The sequence below is a fragment of the Pseudopodoces humilis genome, chromosome 2 (assembly GCF_049639895.1).
Source record: "Pseudopodoces humilis isolate 2021_Gansu_Grassland_sample_001 chromosome 2, ASM4963989v1, whole genome shotgun sequence".
NCBI classification, from domain to species: Eukaryota; Metazoa; Chordata; class Aves; order Passeriformes; family Paridae; genus Pseudopodoces; species Pseudopodoces humilis.
Window position 1 is genome coordinate 6987073 of NC_142201.1, and position 23518 is coordinate 7010590.

The following is a 23518-nucleotide window of genomic DNA, read 5'->3' on the forward strand; positions in this document are numbered from 1 at the left end:
TCTTAGAAGCTTCAGAAACACTTACAAGGAACGAGCGAGGGACATGAGAGATGATGGACACCTGACATTTTGTCGCTGTGCTCTCCTCCAGGCCTTACTTCAAACTCATGATGTAGTGGCACATGAAGTTTACAGTGACGAAGCGCTGAGAGTTACCCCTCCTCCCACCTCTCCGTACCTGAATGGGGATTCCCCAGAGAGCGCCAACGGCGACATGGATATGGAGAACGTAACACGGGTCCGGCTGGTACAGTTCCAGAAGAACACAGATGAGCCCATGGTATGGAGGCAAGCTCACTATTTCCCTTGGCTTCGTGCTGGTAGAGACCAGCGTGGTAATGCTTTGTAATGTGTCGGTTTCCTCACTTTGAGGTGGGGTTGTCGATTAACTGGAATATGGATGCTAGCTATGAGTAAGGCAGGCAGCACAGTGCCTGTGGAACAGCAGGCCACATAACTTTCTCAGTCTCGCCTGAGAAAGTGGCCTGGGAAATCCTAAGGAGGAATTAAGACAATCCTCAGAGATAGAAGACAGCCTTGCAGGTGCTGTTTGTCAGTTTCTTGTTTCCTTGCAAGAGAAGGTCGAGGAGTGGTGTACACCACTGACCAATGATGGTGATGTGTTAGTTTACTAGCCAATAAGAGTTCTTCTTTTCTATTCTTTCACGTATCGGTCTATAAAAGAAGTCTGAGGTAATAAACCTTAAGGAAGGAGGAACTCTCCTGTTCAACTCACAACAGAGTCTGTGTCGTTCTTCTCGCCATTCCTAATAGAGCGACACTGGAATGGTTTAGCAGCCACTGGAGCTGCTTATCCTCCTTGAAATGCTTTGTGTGCACTCACACTGCTGCTGTGCCACTAGGGCTGGGCTTCTTTAAAAGCAGCCTTGTAGTAGTTATAGCAAATTAGTCCTTAAACCCAACTGGAGCCTTTGCACTTCAGTGTAAAATTACATTTTTAACAAAACAGATCCTTATATGCTCATATGTTGAAGTATTGCGTTCTCACTTGTAAATAGTATCTGGTTTTATTGCTCATCTTGAAGTGAGTGACAAAGTTTTTATTTTAATTTTAAACTTTATACCATGCCTTCAAGCTTTCAGGAAACGTGACTATTCTTAACCACTCAAGAATCACAGTGCTTAATATTTTATTTTAAAAGTATAAACATTTCTTTTTTTTCTAGGGAATCACTTTAAAAATGAATGAGCTGAACCACTGCATTGTGGCAAGAATTATGCACGGAGGAATGATTCACCGGCAAGGTAATGACATTTCATGAAGAGTTTTGTCTTCAACCACAGTTATTTTAGATCCTTTTGTACAAACTGTGTACATTCTCCTGATTTTGATTGCTGCTATTCGTAGCAGTGTCTCTCTGTGCATGGACTCCTGCTAACTGCTTAAGTTACCTTCCAGTTGCAGATGTCTACCAGTGTTCTGAGATGAGGGCCCACTGTGTTTCATTTAGGTCATAATTAGGATAATTACTATCTTATTACTGAGTATAGCTCAGCAAGAGATGGAAACACCAATAATTCCTGGAGCTGTAATTACTTAATCCTCTCTTTTAAAAAAATAAATCTTTACACAAGTAACAGTACTTTCCCTTGCAAAAATGAAAGAGCTTTGTCCAAACAGTTCGTGAGGATCTTTATATTTTTGGTGTTAAGAATCACAGAAATGGGGTTTGAAGTAAAAATGTTACATGTGCCTAGATTCTAAATCTTTGTTTTTAGTTTTCACTACCGTAACAAATCTTGCAAACATGCTTTTTTTTGTCATCCCCAGCCTTCTCCTTTTTGTCATTGTGTGTGTTCATATCAAATGTCCAAATGTAACCGGGTTTTGTCCTGCTTTAAACAGATGAACTTCCCTACTAGGTTGTTGGTTGCAAGTTTGGATTGCAGCCATGAAAAGGTTACTTTAGTTTTTTCAGACTGCCATGTTTTTCTTTTGATGAAAACAAAAATTTTCTTCATTTTTCAGACCAAAGTTCCCTCTAGCCTATTGTTCTACTTCAGAGGAAGCTAGGAACATATAATTGGGAAGAGAAAACATATATTCACTTTGTCTCAATGATATGGTAAAATCTGTCAGGAAGCAGGAAAGACAAAAGTTTTAATACAAGCAAAGATGCAATTCAGAGAGAGTTCTATATGCCTTTGGAGGACCTCCTGAATTTAAATTCATTTGGCTTCTGAAAGTCAGTTTAAAAGGAGATTGCTCAAAGATTCACAGGAAGAAGGTTTTCTCTCAGCTGTGCTTAGGTAGTGGAGATGCTCTGCACAGTATTGCTTCACACAACTGTGTTCCATAATGGGGCTAATAAAACTTCTAAAACCTGCTAAAAATGGGTAAAATATCCAATTGTGCCCATTAAAACTCTTTTTAATTATTCAGGGTCTTTTCTAAAGATTTGGGAAATCTAACCTATTCTCTATGTGTTTCATCTAGCTAAGGTAGTGCTCTGCACTAGGTATAGTTTGAAAATGAGCTGTACTTCAGTGTTTCTCTAGTATGGTCATCTTTTTTTTAAATGCCTCTAATTAATTTAAATGCTTCTGTTAGTGCTCTTGATGCCTCTTAGCTTTACTGCTTTGTTCAGCATACCTGTATTTAGAATATTTTTATTTTTTATTTTACACAAGTGTAATTTGAGAGTAATCTCAAGCACCATCTTTGAATCCTATTGGTAGGACCTGTGCTTTGTATTGGTTTTGGGGTGTGTTGGGTCATTTTTCTCTTCTCTCTCTTTTTGCTGTATGAAAAACTGCCAGGCAATATCCTCAATGTCTGGATAGTAAATCTTCTGTGAAGGTTACAGGAACTGTATCATTTCAGGTCCAGCAGATTAAACACAAACTCTGCAATTCCCAGTGACAAAATTGTAGCTACTGTGAAGTTGCCTCCTGTCTCTAGACCAACTGTGTCTAGTCCTGGCAATTGAAATTGTTCTTATTCCAAAGGTGGCAGAGTTGAAATGGGAAGAAAGGCTTTAAAAGATTCCATCTACTCACACCTTCCAGAGCATTCAGTAAAAATGAAACACCAGTGTCAGTCATTAAAAATCGTCTGTTTGTTGTTGACATGTCTGCCAACTGTTCATTCTTTATTCCTAATTTTTATGTATACTTCTCCTTACAGTCATGAACGTACCAATATTCACTTCTGTCAGAGTGACAGAAATGGGAAATGCTGCAGAAAAGGGGATTTTATTTGATGCAGGGATGTTAATGAATCTGATTCTCAGTCTAACATGTAATTCTATCAGTTTGATGTAATGAATAATATCAAAGAATCTTTATACTATTCCAGGCCATATGGTGGTTTTGATTCAATATTGTTTAACAACAAAAACATGTTTTTCCCATTTACTTAGAGAATGCCTGGTTATCTCTTGCTGTGTATTCACTGCACTCTGAAATACAGATTTGTAGCTAATGCAAAGTCCTTTTCTGAATCTAGCAAAAAAAATTATTTTAATGTTGTTTTCTGTTTATGCCTCTGTATGAATATTAGTGCTGTGTTATAATTATTTCAATTTGTAGAAACATGTCCTGAGGTGATTATGTGTTTGTTAACTCTGCAGGTACGCTACATGTAGGGGATGAAATCAGAGAAATAAATGGAATCAGTGTGGCAAATCAAACTGTAGAACAACTACAAAAAATGCTTGTAAGTGCCTGCAATCTTCCTCATGTCCTCTATAAAAGTGCCTGTCTAACTTAGTCAAAAGTTCTGTGTAATTGTGTTCTAACTTCCCCTTTTTCTTGTGCTCTTGATAGACTACATGTCCATGCAACTAAAAGTTATTTCAATTTATAACTGTTGGGCTCACAGTTACTGAAGTTACAAATTTAAAAAACATTACTTGGAGCTCAGTCAGTCTGTCTTTTTCCAGGAAAGCTCTACCTTTGGCCTCGCTAGCAGAGTTTGATATTTCCATAACACTTGTTCATTTTTCTGCATACAGCCCTAACCTTGAGATCTTGGATAGTATTGCTAATCCTCGACAAGCTTAAAGGGAAGTAGCATTTTTTTGGGGTCACAGTAAGCCAGCCAAAGAGAGAAAGGGGGGAAACTCTGAGATCTCTTGAAGTGATCTGCTCACATTTCTGCCCAGATCGAGTTCTGCAGTTGTCAGCCATGTGGTATTCACGAGTATTCTGACTGCCATTTAAGAAAAGAAGTTGTCACAATCTGCTGCTATTCTGGAGTTACTCCTTGTTATAAATATACAATAGTAGATGCAGAGTAGTAGACCCCATGTTCTGTTTTGATGAAAGACTATTTTTGACATTCCTACCTTTAGTACCGTAAAATGCAGCTTTCCAGAAACTGAATACAGTTTTGCTATTTAACATGTATGATGAAAGGGAAGAAAATGCCACTTTAGTAGAAAAGACTGCAGATGACAGGAATATAGCTACAAAAAAAAAGGTTGACATGGAGGAAACCTACACATCTCTGAATCTCTCACAATAAGATACTATTCTAGATTATAGGCATTCAGAACCTGGTAAGGTGAACAAACTGATAATGATGTTCATCCTTCAGATTAATGAAGACAATTTGAATGTTTGTTTATAGGTGATATGACAACTTATCCATAGCATTTTGGCTTTTCATACTTGGGCTGTGATGTTTTCCTTTCCAGCATTAACAATTTGGAGTCACAAAGTGCTTTTTTTTTCACAGAGGGAAATGCGTGGAAGTATTACCTTCAAGATTGTGCCAAGTTACCGCATGCAATCTTCATCCTGTGAGGTAATGAATTTAATGACCCATCTCCTTTCTTCCTCAGTCCTGTAACTAACTGCCTGCTGATGGCTGAATGTTACTGCTTTCTGGGAAATTGTTTCTGCCTGTCCTGTTAGATCACGCACACCAATTTTACAACAAAGATAACGGAACACGAGTAGGTCCCACCTACCTACTCAGCCCTGCCTCCATATTCATCTCATCAGCACCTTAACTAACTCTTTACAGCCTGTTAAAGAAAAAAAAAAATAGGAAAGGGGATTCTCAACTTAAGCATTTAGGAAGCCCCTTTAAAATATCATTTAAACTCATACTTTTAGGAAGTCTGTTAAAGTTCCTAAACTGAGGAATGATCCTCCTCTTTTTTAGGCTTTAAACGTTGTGTTGCTGCTTTGGGCTGTTAAGGGTTAATTGAAAAACCTGTTTCTGTATAACCCTGTTGAGGTAAATTTGTGATGGTTGTGTGTAACAGTTACATGTGGCTTAATATTATGTTTCCATGAAAAAATGGTCTTTGTTACTACAGAAGAAAAACAGATTTTGAGTTGTTGCTGAACTAGAAACTTGGTATTACAGCTTTTGCACAGCAACGTTTAATTCCCTTTTGCTCCCAAAGTTCCATTCCAGATTGCAACTGAAGGGAATTAAATTGTAGAAATGGCTACTTGAGAGCCACTGTTGCAGTCTGAGCATACAGATGGCATTTGCAGTGTGTGGATGATGCCAGTCCCTCCATGCCACATGCTTAACTGCGCAAACAGCTCCCAAATTAGAACTCCCCGAGTGAAATCACAACCCCTGCTGAAGTCAAGCACCTTATCTTAATTAGAGCTGTGATTTCACCCTAATTGTTCTTGTGTCTCAGCAGATGCTAGAACACACAGAAACTGCTATTGTGGTCGTCAGAACAGTCTGTTTTGCAGGGAAAAAAAATTATGGCTTCTCGGTTGCCTTCAGTACTTCTAGTAGAATTCAACAAAAAATGAAAGGTTTTAGAGGTAGAAGGTTTGACAGATTTTCACCTGTGAGGCTAATTCTCTTAAAATAAATATGAAACCAGAAGCTTTTCATGAAATGCAAAGGCTTTTTAAAAAATTACAGTGTGCTGACAAATTCGTGTATTGACTTCTGTGCTGCAGAGAGGAGTAATAATAAACGATACCTCACTTCCCAGTAGTGAAATACAGAAACTGGTGAAACTGCAGATTTGCTGGGAAGCTGATTATTTGGAAAAACTCAGCATACAGCTTTAAATTAGTACTATTAGTTGTCATTTTAGTAGTAGCAGATCATCTCTTTTCTTTAGCTTTGTGTCCTTAGGCTTTTCATGACTATTTACTTCACAGAAGAATGGAAAATAGACTCTTACTTTCCTCTGGGAAAAAAATGGCTAAACTAGAAATGTGTGATTAAAGAGAAAAGGTCTAATTATCCTACTTTGTATTTATCATTCATTTAGTCAGAGATGCATGAGTCCTTTCCAGCTGCTCAGCCACACTAAGATTTTGGGTTGATTTTCATCAGTTACAGGTGTACACAAAAACCTGGTGTTTTTAAATCATGCTGTTAAAGCATCACTAGTCCTTTGGTACACTGGGAACTTTTTTCACAGAATTTTCAGGAAGCTGATTCTTACGATGAATCAAATTCTTAACCATTGATAAAGACTAAAAATAAATGTTGACTGACATTGCTAACACAAATTACTTTTCGTGCCCTCCATCAGGATAAATAGAGAGATTTTTGGTATTCACTAGTATAATCTTCCTAGTTAAGGTATTTTTTGGCAATATTTCAGTCTAAATTTATGTTTGATTTCCCCCCTCCTTCAGTCATGGACTGGTGCTTATGTTGTGTAGTTTATGAGAAGAGGAATATAAAACAGAATGGAGGATTGAGGGCCTTTGAAGATTCTACCAGGATCACATTACTGGGTTGCAAGACATCTTGTTAATCTTTAATAAGAAAAAACTATATATTAGTAGAATCAGAAATGATGTGCTTCTTATTTACAATCTTAGGCCTTCACAAAGGGGAGGCAGGCATGGAATGTTTTTCTTTCAATAGCTGGGATTTGAATTTCACTTGCCATATTTGTCTTCTTTTATGCTAATTTAAAATAAGTGTTATTTTCTAAATATTGAGCCATTTCTGCATATATAGGGAAGTCTTTTTCCTACACTTTGCAATTCAGGATAACGAGGCAGTTTTCAAAATCTCAACAGAATAATTTCAGGTTTTGTAGTCATTTGTGGGTTTTCCTGCACCCATGCCTTCCATTCACTTGCCAGACCTTCCATTTCATGGAGCAGACCTTGCTTGAAGACATAGTACTTTTGAATTCCCTTGTGTAAAATTTGGATCAGCTGATGTAGTGTGAGATGACCAGTTCAGTCACTGGCATGGCAAATTACCTGAGTTAATGCAGATATTTCGATAACAAGGGGCCAGGATGTTGTTTTCTTCATCAGATACCAAAAAAATTGCAAATTTACATAAACATGAACTTAAGTATCTATTGCAACACATCCTTTTTATGGCTGATGGCTCTGTACGCTGTTTATATGTTTCAGTTTTATCCCAATGAGTAAGCATTTTGCTCTGACTACATTTGCATTCCTACTTTGTACTGACACAACACCCCAAGTAACTTTTGATAGTGTCAGATATGTGAGAATGGTAAGAGAAGTTCTTTTTTTTTTTAACAAAAAAAATCCTTATAGACATTCTTTATGTTTCAAATAACCCTTAAGTTGTTTCATTAAGAAGAAAAGCGTTTATACATATGAGATTTTAAAAGCCTGGTGTTAATCACCATGGATTTTTTTCCTTTGTCTTCTATGGTTTCCATTAGTGCTCAAACATCAGGAGTTTTTATTGTCTTAAACCTTTCAAATTTGCATTAAAAATACTGACAGAAGTGTTCCTGGAGCAAGACAGAAATTTAAAAGTATTTTTAGAATTTTGGAAAGTCTGGTTTTGTTGGAGGTTTTGGTTTTGTTTGCTTTCTTGTCTAATTTTTTTTTTTTTTTTTTTGTATCTGGCAACAATATCATTGATCCAGCTGTTTTTGTCAGTATCTAATTTGATCAGGTCATATTTATTAGACATCACTGAGTTCTATATAGCTTTGTAGCTTAAATGCATTGTTTATCATTCATAAACCTAAAAACAAGGAGACAACAGGAAACTGGGTTTGCCATCATTTGGAAATAATTGTGGTTGTTTCCTCTAAGGCTCTGGCTCTGTGGTTCTTAGCTGAATAGTGATGATCTCACAGATTTCTGTTGTTTTTTGTCCTGGGGCTGGAGAAGGCTGGGAAGTCCAGACAGTCAAGTCTACTAAAATATAATGGTAATAACCTTTCTACATTACTGAGAATCACTGGATCCTCCAAGTGTTTTTCTGCCCCTCTTCCCAGGAAAAGTAGGTTTTTTACTGATTTTTCTGGAGAAACAAATTCACAACCAAAACTTTTTCCAGGTTTTCCAGGCCAGTCCTAAGCACTCCTGTTATTCTTTAAGGATCTCTGTACTCATTGATTTGTCTCATTAGATTGTTCATAATACAGTTTTTCTCCTAACTTTTGAGTCTGGTATTTTTTAAAAGAAAGACTTGTCCCTAGAAAATTAAGAATCTAAATGCCTTTGAAAATGTGACAGAACAGAACAGCCTAATTATGTAAAAGTCATACATAAAAATATGTCTCTTGACTAACTTGTTAGATTATTTCTGACAGTACTGAAATCATCAATAGCACTGAAAATGTCTATTTTCCTCAGTATGTTGTGATGAACATTTGCTTTGAATAATATGCTGTCTTGTGTTGAGAATTGTTGGAGGAATAAAAATCAAAACATTCTCAAACCAAGAAAATTTCCTTCAAAGGCAGAATCCTTCAAGACATTCCAGAAATAGTGGCATTCTCTAAAGTTGTTTTTCTCCAAATGATTTGGGTACTTGCATCAGTTTCCAAAGCTTTCCCTTGGTCTCCTGCTAAACCATCACCAAAAACAGATCATAACAAACCAGATTTAAAAAAAAAAAAAAAAATTACAATTGATTTTTCACCTCTTGAAAGTGAGAAAATAGCAGAGACAGAATTGCAGAGCAAGCAGAAAATCTCTTTATAAAGCCAGGAAGTCACTGCCTTTTTGAAAAAAGTTGTTCTGGTTACAGTTTGATAAAGGTGATGCTGATAATCCATACACACACACAAAAAAAGGAATACTGATTTCTTTAGGCTTTTCATTTTTTTATTCTTTATTTTATTTTTTTATATTTTTTTCAGTAATGAGTGGTTTAATTGCTTTCATTTGAATATTTTAAACTTGTTGTGCTGAACTGATTTTGTAATTAGAATTAGAGCTGATTTCCCCTACTCCTTTACACATTGCAAATATTTGTGGGAGACAAGTTTTGTTCTTACATATGTGTCATTAATCCATGATTAATATTACATGAACAGTTTAGCTCCAGGTTTTTAATTGTTCACAAAAGATAGTTATATTGATAAAATATGACAGCATTAACTTTGTTTGCTTAGAAAACTGTTTCAGCCCTTTTTCTCTGCTGTCCTTGATGTTACACAAAATGACCAGACATTCCTAAGCTGACCTTTGACATGGAATATTATATTCTAGAATTCTTTTGAGGGTAAAAGGGATTTGTTTTTTTAATTAAATTTTTTTACAATGTATGAGTGGATTATTTTATTTTCAGAAGAGATGGCTCAATTATCTGGACCTCATGGAATTAATTAAGCACAGTCAAAATGGCATGTGAAAAAGATTGCTCTGAAAAACCCAATCAGAAATTCCAGTTATCCTTCCTGTAGAATTTCCCAGTGTGCACCCTGTGTCTGCACTGAACTGTAGGGCCACACTGGTAGTCTGGGTCAAGGGAATTAGCTTTTTTAAGGTGCTATATTTTGGCAAGGTTTGATACTCTCAGGCCCTTACAAATGTTGGAGGAAAACCCGCATTGTGCAGTAAAATGGATGAGAAGGGAGGAGAGAGAATCCAGCTTTCTCCTCAGGTCCCAGCCTCAGTGTCTTTGAGGCACTGCTGGGAGGTGCATCTTGCTGAGTAGAGACTGATCAACCACCACATAGCTGAAAAAATATTCAGAAACATCTTTAAAACAGGATATGGGCCTCATTCTATTCCAAATACTGTTCAGAGTGTAACTTTCAGGTCCTTGAACAAGACTGGTCTATGACTGAGGGATGGTGGCATCGTCAGCCTTTTGAGATCTCAGAAGTCCCAGTTATTAAAAAGCTGAAGGCAACATAAAAATAGTTATTACCTCAGATAAATCAAAATGTCAAACCTGAATCTTAAGCTATGGAAAAGCTTTTTAGATTTACAGAGATTGTAGTGTGGAAGCTTTCACAAATGAAGCAGCTAAGCAAATGGTTATAAGGCTGTGGATGTAACTGTTCTTTGAAATATATCTGTGTTCCTGTGCTAGTGTTGTGTTGTTAATGAACCTTGTGTCTTATTTCAGAGAGATTCCCCCTCTACATCCAGACAGTCCCCCGCTAATGGTCATAGCAGCACTAACAATTCTGTTTCGGTAAGATTTCCAGTTCCACACAGAGAAAGTGTGAAAGTTTTGTTGGTGCTCATCTGCCATTACTGTTATACTTATTGTGTGGTCAGTGGAAAATTCTGTCCTGCTGAGAGAACCCAGGTTATTGCATATGTAACTCCCCGTTTTCTTTTCTTTTCTTTTTTTTTTTTTTTTTGAAGGGCTTTTTCCAACATATTCTTCTCATTAGAAGCCGTACAGTGAATTAAATGTTAATAACTGTACTGTGACACTTCAGTCATCCTTAAATCATTGTCAGCACTTTCCTCAAAACTGAGCAGAGGGTTAAAGTGGAAGCTTTTATTTCCATCCTGAACTTTGGAAGCAGAGTTTGAAGGAAGAGTAACCATGCAGTTGGTATCCCAAGACATTTTAGATTCTTTTTTTTTTTTTAAGTTTTGTGTTTTGAGAGCCCTCTGGAACGTGTACTGGTTTCCGCTATCTGAGTTAAGGAATTGGTGTGCTCTCTGCTGTCGTGGTACGTGCACATACTGTGTGAAACATGAGCCTTGCCTGGATATGGAAAGCAAAAGGAAGTGGCTTTAAACTGCACTACAAACCAAGCTATTACCATCACATCTTTAACACAAAGTACTTCTGTTTTGTATGTATTCAGGTAGAAAGGTGCTGTCGATCTCCTGTTCTTCCCAAAGTACATTAATGTAAAAATTCGTGTTGTTTATCATCTGTTGTTGTTTGGACCAATGTAGTAACTACACACAAGTTTCTTCAGTGAGTGCTGTCAATATCATGAGTTCCTTGGACCAGCTAAAAACAAACAAAAAAGAACCAAAACTGAGTAACTATTTCTTTAACTATTAATAAAAATTACAGCTTAGACATTATTTGCCACAAGGTAAAGTGCTTATTAATTAGTAGACTAAAAAGTAATTGTGTGAATGAAAAATTTAAGACATTTTTGTTAATTAAATTAAATTTATAATGTGAAAGTAGTGGTAACCTTATTTCTTAGCACAATTATACATTTTTAATCATAGGTTTTTTAATATTTAAAATAACCTCTCTCTTTTAAAAGCAAAACTTGATACTTAAGTGGAAAAGGCATTCACATAAAGAGCCTCTTTCACTTGGTGGTGCTTTTGTGTTGAAGATGCTGAATTATTTATTAAAAAGCACATTCTCTATCTGCTTAAACTTTTTACCTGCTTTCTTCAGCTTGCTGCTAAACAGCCTGGGTTTGATTTTTCTTAAAGAAAAAAGTTATTTCTAAACATGGGTCAATGCTTTATACTTTTGTCTAACTTACCATTTTACTGTAATGTAGTATGAATCACTAACAGTGTTATGTACCCTTAAAAAGTAAAATGAAAATTTCTTCTCCTGGGTTGGCTTTATTCTGCAGGACTTGCCATCGACAACACAACCAAAAGGACGACAGGTGAATAGATATCCTCCATGGGAATTATTGTAAACTTAGCTGCTAGCAAACATCCCTGCTTACCTTTTCCCCCCTCATATTCTGTATGTGCTGGACTAAAACATTTAAGCTTGGAAAATTTGTTCCATTTTTTTCATTTTTCTTTTTAACTCATTTGTGTGTGGCTAATTCAAAATAGTTTGTTTTTGTTTTTTTTTTTAATGTGTACACATGTGTGAGAGTTACAAAGTCATTGTGAATTTAACTGGAGATGTTGATTTAGTTCAGAATACATTAAATAGACTTCCTGTAGTGCAGTGACCTGTACAGATTTTAATCTTAGAGGAAAGCTCAAATTTCTATTTTACCTGGAACAGAGACAAGTCGGGCAGGTGTCTAAAACTCTAAAACATTGTGCTGACAAAGATTGAGTTTATCTGAAACTAATTATTAACATCAACAAAGTATTTCAAAGAAAAACATTTAAGGATGGTTTCTGTTAAGGTTTGATTAATCTGAAGATGATCTCTTAAAATTTCAGTCCTAAGTCCCATATTCAAAAACCTCACTTAACCTTGTAACGTTGACCTGGTGGTTGTGCAAGCCAGCACAAACCAAAGAAAGATCTTCCCTCTCCAGAAAATTCCAAGAAAGCACATGGGGCTCCTCAGAGGATTCCCTATCTTTCTCTTTGCAATTTAAAGAATTTTTTTAAGAAAAAAAAATTGAAGAATGTTCTTTTACTGCAGCCTCCAAATGAACATATATTGTCAAGTGATTTGTGATTCATCTCCAGTAACTGTTCCAGTTATTTATAATCTTTCTAAAACCTACCTCTGAATTTTTAACTGTGTACTCAGCCTCCTTCTCTACCATGAATTTTTGTAATAGCTCTTGAAATTCCATTCAAGAAGTCAATCAGCTGCATTAACTCTTGTCTTTGAGAATCTTTTTATGCTGCTGTCTGGTTGAGCTGGCTGGAACTTCTATTACAAGAATAGGTTTTTTTCACTTCCCATTTTTAAAGCCTCTCTATGGTTCTTTCAACTTCCCATTTTCTTCTGAAGCTGCCTGAATGTAAACCTGGAAAGGCTCCATGAAATACCTTCCAGACATTCATAGGGGGTTTTCATTTGCTTCTCATAGGGCTTTTTCCCCAGGAGAAGAAACTTCATCCAAGGCATTATCAAAATAATTGTGTTTTTCTTACTCACACCATTTATAATTACCTGAGTTTTTCAATTTTACCTGATTTTTCCCATTGAACCAGCACCTTTTTCTTGTCATCCTGGAAAACAGTGAGGACTTGGCTAATTCTCATGTGTAAGGAAATCTGTAATGTTCCATGAGCTGCCAATATATGGTGGATAATGGCTCAAACTGGAGCAGGGACTTGAAAAACAGGGAAGTTTCTAGATAGTAAAAATACTGCTGATGTTTCTAGGCCTATATGAATAAGCTTCAGGCAAAATAAGGGATTGGCTCAATATTGATTACTTCATGGAAAACAAATAACTAAGTAAACATAATTGGTTTCAAAAAATCCTATTTCTCAAGTAATTAAAATAAGCTGGATTGCTTTTTTAAACTTAATGCACAGCAGAGCAAGGGTCAAATTTAATGTATTAAAAGTTGAGTTCTGTATTGGTACTATCATCTGATACTCTCACTGCAAACCCATAAAAATACATCAAATAGAAGATAAAAGTGATTAGCCATTTTAGTTAATTTATTCATATGTTGAGGTGCAGATTGGATTACTTTTTTAGGAGCCATGAATAGTGCTAACACTGCATAGTTAGTGCTATTATTGGAGCAGAATTTGAGCAGAGTTGAAAAGTGATTGTTACAGTCTCTAAGAAGGATATTACTTTGCAATGTAATTGTTTGGGATTTTTTAATCTAGTCCATTTTTAGTAAGAAAATCAGCAGTATGTGTATACAAGGGTGTCTGAGATGCTGTAGGGGTAGCGTTTGAAGTTCATGAACTGTAGAGACTACCCTTCTAGGCCATGGCACTTAATTTTGATTTTAAGATCCTTGGATGCATCAGGGCTCCAGTTAACAACCAAAATTGGGGATCACTTTTATTTTCATTTTCTAGGGTTGAGACCTCAGTAACACACAAGGAAAGGATTGGTATAATCTTGTATATTGTGAAGTCAGAGTTTGGCTTCTTTCTGTACATGTTCCTTAGAGAATAACTTGCTCAGATTTACACAGGAGCAGACTTTTACTGAAAAACCCATACAGAGAATTTCCACATTCCTCCTGAGTAATTTTGTGATAGGTACAATACAGAACTTCCTAAAAAAGATTTTTTTTTAGTGTCTTAAAAGTTCTCATTCCAAATATCACTAGTAAAGCCAAAATCTTTTATACGATCCAGTAAAATTCCCTGTCACAGAAATTTTTAAGACATACCATGGGACTCCAATTGGAAAGTACATTACAAATTGAGTTGTAAGGTGCTGGCTTGTGTTCTGTAATGATTTGTGTTAGTTAATAAATGTTTGAGGGACTCTATGAGTTTTATACATTTTTGCTGTTCAGGTTCCATAGAATGTAGAAACCATGAACTGTTGAAACGACATCATATGTCTCCATCATTTGCTGGAGGGGGCATTTTCATTTTCAACAATCACTTACACTTTGGCACCTTCCTTTTATGTTTCTTTCTTTGCTTGTTGCAACCTATATGTGTAGCTGCATTCACAGATCAGATTTTCACCTGTTACTCTCAATACCATACCAGTAATGATATTGCAGTGTCTCTTATAAACTCTTTTTTTTTCCGTAGATCTATGTAAGAGCACAATTTGAATATGATCCAGCAAAGGATGACCTCATTCCTTGCAAAGAAGCTGGCATCAGATTCCGAGTTGGTGATATTATCCAAATCATTAGCAAAGATGATCATAACTGGTGGCAGGGTAAACTTGAGAACTCCAAAAATGGTACTGCAGGTCTTATTCCTTCTCCTGAACTTCAGGAATGGTATGACTTAAGTTTTCTATAAAAATTAATTTAGTTTTGATTTTATTTCTGTCTTTCATGCTTTTCATTGTTGTATAGCTAGCCTCTATCTAAAGATAGAATTCTTTATTCTATTTCTTTTTTTTTTTCCTAAGTCTGTATATTGACTCAGTTTGTGTGGTATTGATTTTTTTTTCTCATGTATGCATAGAAGTAAGGGTTACATGCAATTTCATATGTGTGATTACATTATAAAGATAGATTCCTATGTTAAACACTGTGCTTTCTGGTATACTGTAGGAAACCAGGATTAAAAATGGCAACATGCAAATTGGTTATATAAGAGAGTTAAATTAATTTCTCTTTCAACTTCTAATCAGGGGTTTCATTAGTACTGTTTACATGCAAGTGCTAGAGGAATGGGGTTTTTAGCAAGTTGTCAAGCAAAAAGGTCATTGAAGGAGTTTTAGGGTTTTCTTTCTTTTTCATTTTTCATGTGAATGTCAAAAAGCAGAACCAAATCACAGTGCCAGTGGCAGGTTCAATGAACAGCAATGGCACTGAGCAATGCAGAGCCTTTAAACAGCCTCTTGCAGGAGCTGTTTAGAAAAGAATTTAAATACATCAGTACAAATTCTGGCAAGCGAGTCCTGGGCCTTGGAAGGCATGGCCATAACTCAATAAAGCTTATAAACATGGATAATCTAGCCCAAAATACTTCATAGAGGAATTGCTATGTAAAAGAGTTGGAGTTGTGCACAGCTCCTGTGCCTCCTGGACTGGCTAAGGGAGATTTTGCCAGAAGAGACGGAGGCAGACAAGACCTTTAGTTCCATCTCCTGAGCTCTGTGCAAGCCCTGATGTAAGGGAGGCACAGGTGCAGATTGCAGCAGGGTCCCTTGCAGTGTTTCAGTCTAAAGATCAACTTGCAAACAGTCCCCCAGCACAGCACCACTTGCTCTGGAGGAATTTAAACCGTGGTGATCTTTCCAGACCTTGTGCTCTTCCATTCTGATCTACTGCAGAGTGTTCTGGATTCATTCCAGCAGCTGCCCTTCCTCCCATGTTCACTTCATCTGTGAGCTTCCATCATCCACTTCTAAGAAAATATTCTTACATCAAAATATCCCTGTATATGTGTTCTTTGAAGTCATTTTAAAAAAAAAATGTTTTTAAAAGTTTTACTGCTCTCTAGCTCTAAAAAAGTCTTGCTTCTCTAATTCATTCTGTGCAGCTTTTTAAAGATCCTTGACTACAACAGAAAATGTTTTTTCTCCTCCTTATGTCAGGCGTGTTGCTTGTATTGCCATGGAGAAGACCAAACAGGAGCAACAGGCCAGCTGTACTTGGTTTGGAAAGAAAAAAAAGCAGTACAAAGACAAATATTTGGCAAAGCACAATGCAGGTATGAACAAAAAATGCAGGTATCTGTCACAGGTTACATTTTAAGCCTTGCCATTAATTGTTCAGCTGGCACTATTATAACCTAATGAGTTACTTAGGAAAACATAAGTAAAATTCTAATTTTGCCAGCATTACTCTGCTTATTCTTTGCTATGTAAGCAGAGAGCTTAGTCAGTGAGAGGCAGGCTGCCACAAAATCAATGCATCATAGTATATCCTGATAGAGGCTTACATAGTTTGGGGGTTTATGTTTAAAGCAGCATTAGAAACAAACAGGATATGATTTTTGCAACCTATATAACTCTGTGCTCTACAAAAGACTGTTCAGTAGCATCCTTGTTAATACTATGTATTTATAGTTACAGATTACATACGTGAAAACGTCATGAAAGAGCATTTTTATTGAAGTGATACAGCTGGAAGTGGAATAGGAGCCATTGCATAGTCAGTGTGTTATTTACAGTTACCAAATAGAATCAGCTGTGGAGGTTTATCCTCCTTGCAGTGATTGCTGCCTGAATCCTGAGTTTGGGGCTTCTGTTTAGACTGCTGAAGAAATGGTGTTAGAAAATGTAGAAGTGTAGAGTAAAAGATCCTTCTCAAGCAAAATTCATCAGTTTTAGTAGTAAAGAAGACAGACTCCATCATTTATGAGCTGAATTTGCTTCTTTTCTTCTTTTAATATAAAATACTTAATGTGCTGAAACTGCTTTTCAACACTTTTCTGTTGCTTCTGCATTGGTAGCACATTCTGTGTTGCTTATGTTGTTGTGGTCTCCTGAGAGACTTGCAGAGATTTTTATTAGAATCAGAATAGATACCTGTCCAAGCATTGTAATGGAAGTATTTTATATTACATTAATTTCTGGGGGTTTTTTTCAGTTGCATTCTTGAGCACACCAATTAAACAATATAAATCCATATTTTCATGTATTTCTCTTTACTTGCACAGTGTGTGCAGTATCAGAGCTCATAATGTGTCACTATTAATGAATATGTGTTTCCTTAAAAGTAATTTGAAAGTAAATTCTAAGAAAGTCAAAGGACACTAATTGTTGTTTGCACTCTTTAAATTCAGTGTTGCATTTAAGGTGTTCACAGGTGAATATATAACTATTTGTTGCCCTGAAAGCTCTCACAAGCAGAGATTTAAAGCTTTAAGTAGGTTCCTTCCTTTTGCTGGTGTAACACCCTGCTTGTTCCAATGTTCCCCCTTCACTGTAGTAGTTTTAACAATTATAACATTTTAACAATTATAACAAAAGCTGTTGAGAGTAAAATGGATTTTATGAGCCAAAGTCTTTCACAATACTGATATCAACTGCTCCCAGCACACATTCCCACAGCCTTGCTCCTCCCTTCTGTTGTGGCCCTGCTGTGAACTGGATCAAGAACAACCCAAAAAAGACATGGATTTTTCTTTCTTTAGGGCAGATGCATTTCTTGATGCAGCTCTCAGTGGAAATCCAGAGATAAAAATGTCTGTGTGAGTAAGCAGGGCCAGCTACAAGGGAGTGAGCTAAAGGAAGGATAGCCAAGGGAAGAAGGAGCAGGAGCAGGCAGTACTGTAGGAGCAGAACTAGCTCAAAGATTTTCTGTCTGTTTAATTCCTGAAAGGAATCTAGACTTTGCACTCTTGACAGAGGGGGACATTTTGGAGTAGGTTGATGGCACTTTGATTCACACAGTTCACCTGCCTTCACCAGCAGTGTTATATCTTTATTTGCTTTATATCAGAGCAGGTATTTGCCAAAAATTAGAAATACAAACATTAAAAATTATTATTATGACCATAAAAGAAACTGTTCCCTTCAGAATACAACTTCCCCTTTCCCCTTAGTCAAAAAGTTAATGCAAGCACAGATTGAAATACAGATTTCTTGTAGAAATGTTATTGATCTTAGTGTCCCTGAGGTACTGAAGGTGATGCCAGTAATATTCCAGGGAGTGACACCAAATGGAGCATATTCCATTTATGAATATTACTAATTGCTTTGGTGCTCATGTGAGTTCAGGTTTAACTGAGGTGGCACTGAATTCACATTCTCTGAAGTGCCCTGTCACATCCAGGATTGTTAGTCAGAAATATGACAAAACTGGCCCTTGCAGCATTTCAGTGCTTCTGTTTCAGAATAAAAAACAGATCTTTTCTCCCACTGGTTCCAAAACAAGTCTAATCATTCTCAAAATGTTGCTCTTACAGGAAAGTAGATTTTTTTTCTCTTATATCTTAATATAAAATTAAATAAATTGATCAGCAGTGTGTAATCTATTTGGACTTGTGTGTTATTTTCTCTTAGGGGTGAGACTGGAGTGCTGAGAAATGACCCAGTAAAATAATTCACAGTCAGCTCAGATTTGTGTGGCCAGCTAATGATTTGAGAGCTGATGTGGAATATTTGGATATTGCTGGAAGTAGAAATGAGATTATTCTGCAAATCAGATGTAGTTTATGAAGTAAACAGGAGATGATTTCAGTTACTTTTTAGAATTAGAAGCAAATACATTCTCCTTTACAATATAAATGTAATCCTGTTGTTCTTTCCTCCATGCTTCATATCAGAGTATTAGGCAATTTCATGATCATGTTTTATCAGTATAAAGTCAGTTTTAAACCAAATCCCACAGAAAAAATGAAATATCTTTTCCATTATTAGATTCACTGACATTTTTATAAATGCTCTAGAGATATGCTGCAGTGATATCCAGTTCTATTATTTATTTATTTTGCTGAAAAGTTATTGCAGGGCTTCAGAAAATAACAGAACATACCAGAACAATGCTTCATATTATGCATAATGTAGAAAATTGCCAAGCTTTTATAAAATACGTTTATCATTTCTTAATGTGATTTATTTGCCTTGTGTTTAGACTATTGCATGGTAAAGTTTATTTTGTGCATATACTTTTTATTTTACTAATATATTACAAGCCATATCTCAATGACCCCTGTACATTTTTCATGCTGTCTTACTCCCAATGGCCTCTGTGCATGTAAGTAACCTGTCAAGTGACAATGCCTCTTTATTTGCTTCTTACTGTTTCCTTTCAAGAACTCCTTTTCTTTTATTAGCTAGTAACACAGAAGCATTGAAGTTCAGTCTTTAAGTGTGCCCTGTATTCCTCCTATCTTTGTATATTAAGAAATTAATCGTTTTTCTTTTGCATTTGAGAACCCCACAATCATTAGTTAAATCCATGTAGACTGAGACACATCTCCATGCTACTTCTTTGTGATGAAGGCATTAATATGTGTCATTTCTGATGTTTGTTCCTGTTGTTTGTATCTAACATAACGTGGTTTTGTTCAAGAAGAAAATAAAGGATTGATTTTTTTTTTAATTATTATTTTTCAATGGAGAAAGAAACTTGCAGGCTTCAGTGGTTAGCATGGTAAAGCTGCTTAGTGTGTTGTAGATCCTTATTACAAAATGAATTACTGATTTGTTTAAATACTGTGAAGTTGAAAAAAAAACAAGAGTAAGAATTGCATTGTGGAATGGAAGTAAAATAGGAGTAATTTCTTGCTTGTAGTATTTGGGGAAAGGTTGAAAGAGATTCTTCTTTAGGATGAAATTCAAAATGCTTCAAATGGACTTGGAAGTTTTCATATCTGAGTCTTTTCAAGGCCTTAAAGAGTTGTCAGTTGGCTGATTTGTAATTTTAACAAATTGAAGCCATTGGACTTTTTCAGATAAAAAGACTGCCATCAAATTAAAAAACTGAGAGATAACCACACTCATCCTAAAAGATGGATTGGATATAGCTGAGGTGGATAAACAATCTTAAGACTTGGAAATTCACAGATATTCCATGGTGTGGATGGAGTCTCTCCTCCCTCCTTTTCATAGCGTACAAAAATACAGAACTGAAAACTCGTATTCGTTATTCTGCTCCGCAATTGCTGGTTGCTGTAATCTTTACAAATATAAATAACTCCCTCCTGGCTGCTTCTTTCATTAGAATTCAGCAGGAGTTACCAGAGATGATGTGTTACTGGGCACAGGAGGAATAAGCTGTTATTAATGAACAAAACTTGGTTTGTCAATCATTATATTCCCTGGCAATTGGCAACAGATTGATAGGCATGATGGAATTCATCCAATTTCAACTGCAGTTGAAATGATATCTGAAATAATACTTTTACAATTTTTCCCTAAATATGGTCGAGGTTCTTTTCTGTAATGCCATCACTTTTCATTAGAATTCTTCATTCTGTCACAAGTTTTAAAAGCATGTCAGTTTAATTACCACGTGTGTTTAAAGAGAACTCTAATTACAAGTAAATGGTGTGGTTTGAAAGAATAAATACCACAAAGTATTAACACTGTGCATTTCTCATAGATATTGTTAAAACATTATTATGAAAGTATCTCTATCTTCAGTGTAAATAGATGTTCTCATACTGTATTCATGTTGGTCACTGTGTACAGATTTTTCTTTAGTATTGCTATTTCTTAGGAATGCAAACGTGAATGGCATGCTGTTATAGCTGATTTTTGTGGTCTGCTGAACACTGCATGAAAGGACATGCAAACTTTGCTGAGCATCTCAGTAGCTTTGTTACTGCTCTTAACAGTTTTTTAAATGAACACTCTTGTTAAAATTGCATAAGGAATGAATGGTTTTATTTTCCATAACATGTTACTTTGTATTAGGAACCTAAAACTAGATAAAATTTTAATTTGTAGCAGAATTAATTGCTACCCTTCATATGCCATTTTTTTCTTATCCTTTGGGGTTTTCTTTTGTGTTTTAGTGTTTGATCAATTAGATCTCGTCACATATGAAGAAGTAGTAAAGCTGCCAGCATTCAAAAGGAAAACACTAGTCCTACTAGGTAATTTTCAGTTTTTCTGAACATAGCATCATAGTTTTGAAGCCTTTCTGGTGGAATATTTCTAAATGCTTTTTTTGTGTTGCGGATCAGGTGCACACGGTGTCGGAAGAAGACACATAAAAAACACACTCATCACAAAACATCCGGACAGATTTGCTTACCCCATTCCTCGTGAGTAGCAGGGTTCCATGTGGTGCAGAATTGTTTGTGTCCTCCTTGAAAACACCCCCCTTGTTCTACTGCCTGTGTTCAGCTCAGCTGAGACAAATCCTGCCTTAAAGGTGGGAGCTGTGTAGGACTGGGTGTGTTTCTTTTGCTTTTTCAAAGGGCAGGGTGGAAAGTAACACCACTTTTGCATCAAATGTTCCTTATTATTCACAAAACTTCTTGTTAGACATACTTCTCTCTACCCCAAATGTTTGTTAATTTAGAATGACGGATAAAAGATTTCTCATTTTTAACTGTGTATAAATCCCTTGAGAAGAAATATGAGCTGGATTTAGAGGAAACCTTTAGTGTTTTAATTACTTCACGCAGCCAAGTCTTAAGGACTGGTATTGCACTAAAATAACTTCCAAGTTTCCAGAGATGATGCTAAGTGAAAGAAAACACAGTTAATTTCACTACTTATTAGTGGTCTGTTATGAAGAGCACAGAGGTGTTTTCCCTTCATGATAACAATCTCTGTCAATACCCTGCAGGAACTGTACATCCCATTACATGATTTCTTGGAGATGCATCACACCAAAACAAGCACATCCAGCCCCTACCTGTCCACTCTATCTCAGAAATGCCATACATGGCTCAGCAGTGACACTCATTTAATTTTCTTCACAGAAACCACCTATTTTATCTGCAGGTGCTTTTAAAATGGACTCACCTTTGCCATGATGAGCATGCCTGAGGTTGCCTGCACTAGGGTCCTGCTCTGTGGAAGCATTGAAATTGTTTCACTGGTTTTGTAAGACTAAAAAGAGGCACTTTCTGCATTCCTTTACAAAACCATGGTGTAGTAGGTGGCTTTTGAGATGGGCCTTAAATTGGGTGAGGAGTTTGGGAGAATGTTTTATGAAGAAATTACCTGCATTCTGAAAACCTGATCAAAAAGATCAGGTCACACGCAATGGCAGTTAATTCTAAAGATTAGAAGTAGGCCATACTTCTCTTACCATATAAGTTTGTAGAAGCCATATTCCAAAAGTATGTTATTCCTAAGTAGCTTCCACCTCTCTTGACCACAGGTAATGAGGTTTTTAAACTGCCTTCTCGACTTATCCTGTTCACACTCATAAAAGCCTCATAATTTTTTTTTTTTTAAAAGGAAAATGCAGAAATGTTTTTAGGACAGAAGAGGATTTAGGAGAAATATGAGTATCTTAAGTTCAGTAGACCCTAGGGACTCTACTTCTGCTTTTCCCAACACATATCCCTCAAACTCCTGCTTTTCCCTGTCATTCTGACTGCCTCATACTTCCTTGCTCTATATGATTTGACACTGATTTATTCAGTGAATAAGTATTGATAAACAAACAGAAAAAAGAAGCCATATATAACCTTAATATTGCTTCTGTACTAAAATATTCTGTATTTTCAGACACAACCAGACCTCCAAAGAAAGATGAAGAAAATGGCAAAAATTACTACTTTGTATCACATGACCAAATGATGCAGGATATATCAAACAATGAATATCTGGAATATGGCAGCCATGAGGATGCAATGTATGGGACAAAACTGGAAACAATACGAAAGATCCATGAGCAGGGACTAATTGCAATACTTGATGTAGAACCTCAGGTAACTAATTAGAAGTGTATAAAAATGGGACTCATCACAAATCCTTCAACGTTATTTCATTTAGATGTTTTTATTGATTGCAGATTAGGTAAGTGCTGCATAAAGTGATTTGAAACAAAAGTCCTTGAACCAGCAAGATATCAATCTGTAGAATTCTGGTAATCATACAGTTACAAGAACACAGAGGAGAAAGAAAAATCAAGCTTTCAAGAAACACTAGTAGTTTATTTATTCATTGTAGAAAATCTGTGGAAAATTCTGATACATTTCCTTTGAAACATCTGTGTAGTCATTACTTTCAATTCACAGGGATGTGTTTATATGTTTTGTTAAGTGAAACAACATGAATATAGACAATTGTGATGTTTATATTATTCTAGCAGATGGAAGGAAATGGGAGGAAAGACAAAATTGTGACTTGGTGTTATCTACTTAAATTTGCTGATTTGTTTCTTCTTTGTGAATGGATTCAGGAAGTTCAAATTTTTCTAAGAATTTCACAACAGAAATGAGATACCTGACTAAATTTTTTGAGACAGAGTATGATGGTGTGGTGTTCTGAAAAATAAACCCCCACATTTAACAGCGTTCAGGGGGAGCAGAATTTATAGTTAGTTCAAAGGGAGCAGCTGTTAACAGCAAACTCTCCTGATAAACTTTTTCAATATGCATTATTCAAGAGCTGTACAGTTCTCAGAAGTGATTTTAATCTTTGTTAGAATGTATTTACATTTGGTAACAGCTGCCTTTGCCACATTTCCTCCAG

At 36.1% G+C, this 23518-nt stretch overlaps 1 protein-coding gene across 10 annotated transcripts in view; it reads left to right on the top strand.

The window, feature by feature from the left end:
• Window positions 1-23518, top strand: part of CASK (calcium/calmodulin dependent serine protein kinase) — a 190436-nt gene that overhangs the window by 156431 nt on the left and 10487 nt on the right. For 2 of the 10 annotated variants that reach the window (XM_088068968.1, XM_014255683.2), the window contains 11 exons: window positions 92-280; window positions 1188-1266; window positions 3594-3679; window positions 4703-4771; window positions 10274-10342; window positions 11721-11756; window positions 14536-14732; window positions 16001-16116; window positions 20875-20955; window positions 21046-21126; window positions 22550-22752. In XM_088068968.1, coding sequence (XP_087925094.1) covers window positions 92-280; window positions 1188-1266; window positions 3594-3679; window positions 4703-4771; window positions 10274-10342; window positions 11721-11756; window positions 14536-14732; window positions 16001-16116; window positions 20875-20955; window positions 21046-21126; window positions 22550-22752 — 1206 coding nt within the window. The remainder of the gene's footprint in view (window positions 1-91; window positions 281-1187; window positions 1267-3593; window positions 3680-4702; window positions 4772-10273; window positions 10343-11720; window positions 11757-14535; window positions 14733-16000; window positions 16117-20874; window positions 20956-21045; window positions 21127-22549; window positions 22753-23518) is intronic. The other 8 variants (XM_088068972.1, XM_005526502.3, XM_088068969.1 and 5 more) reach the window with 7 other exon arrangements.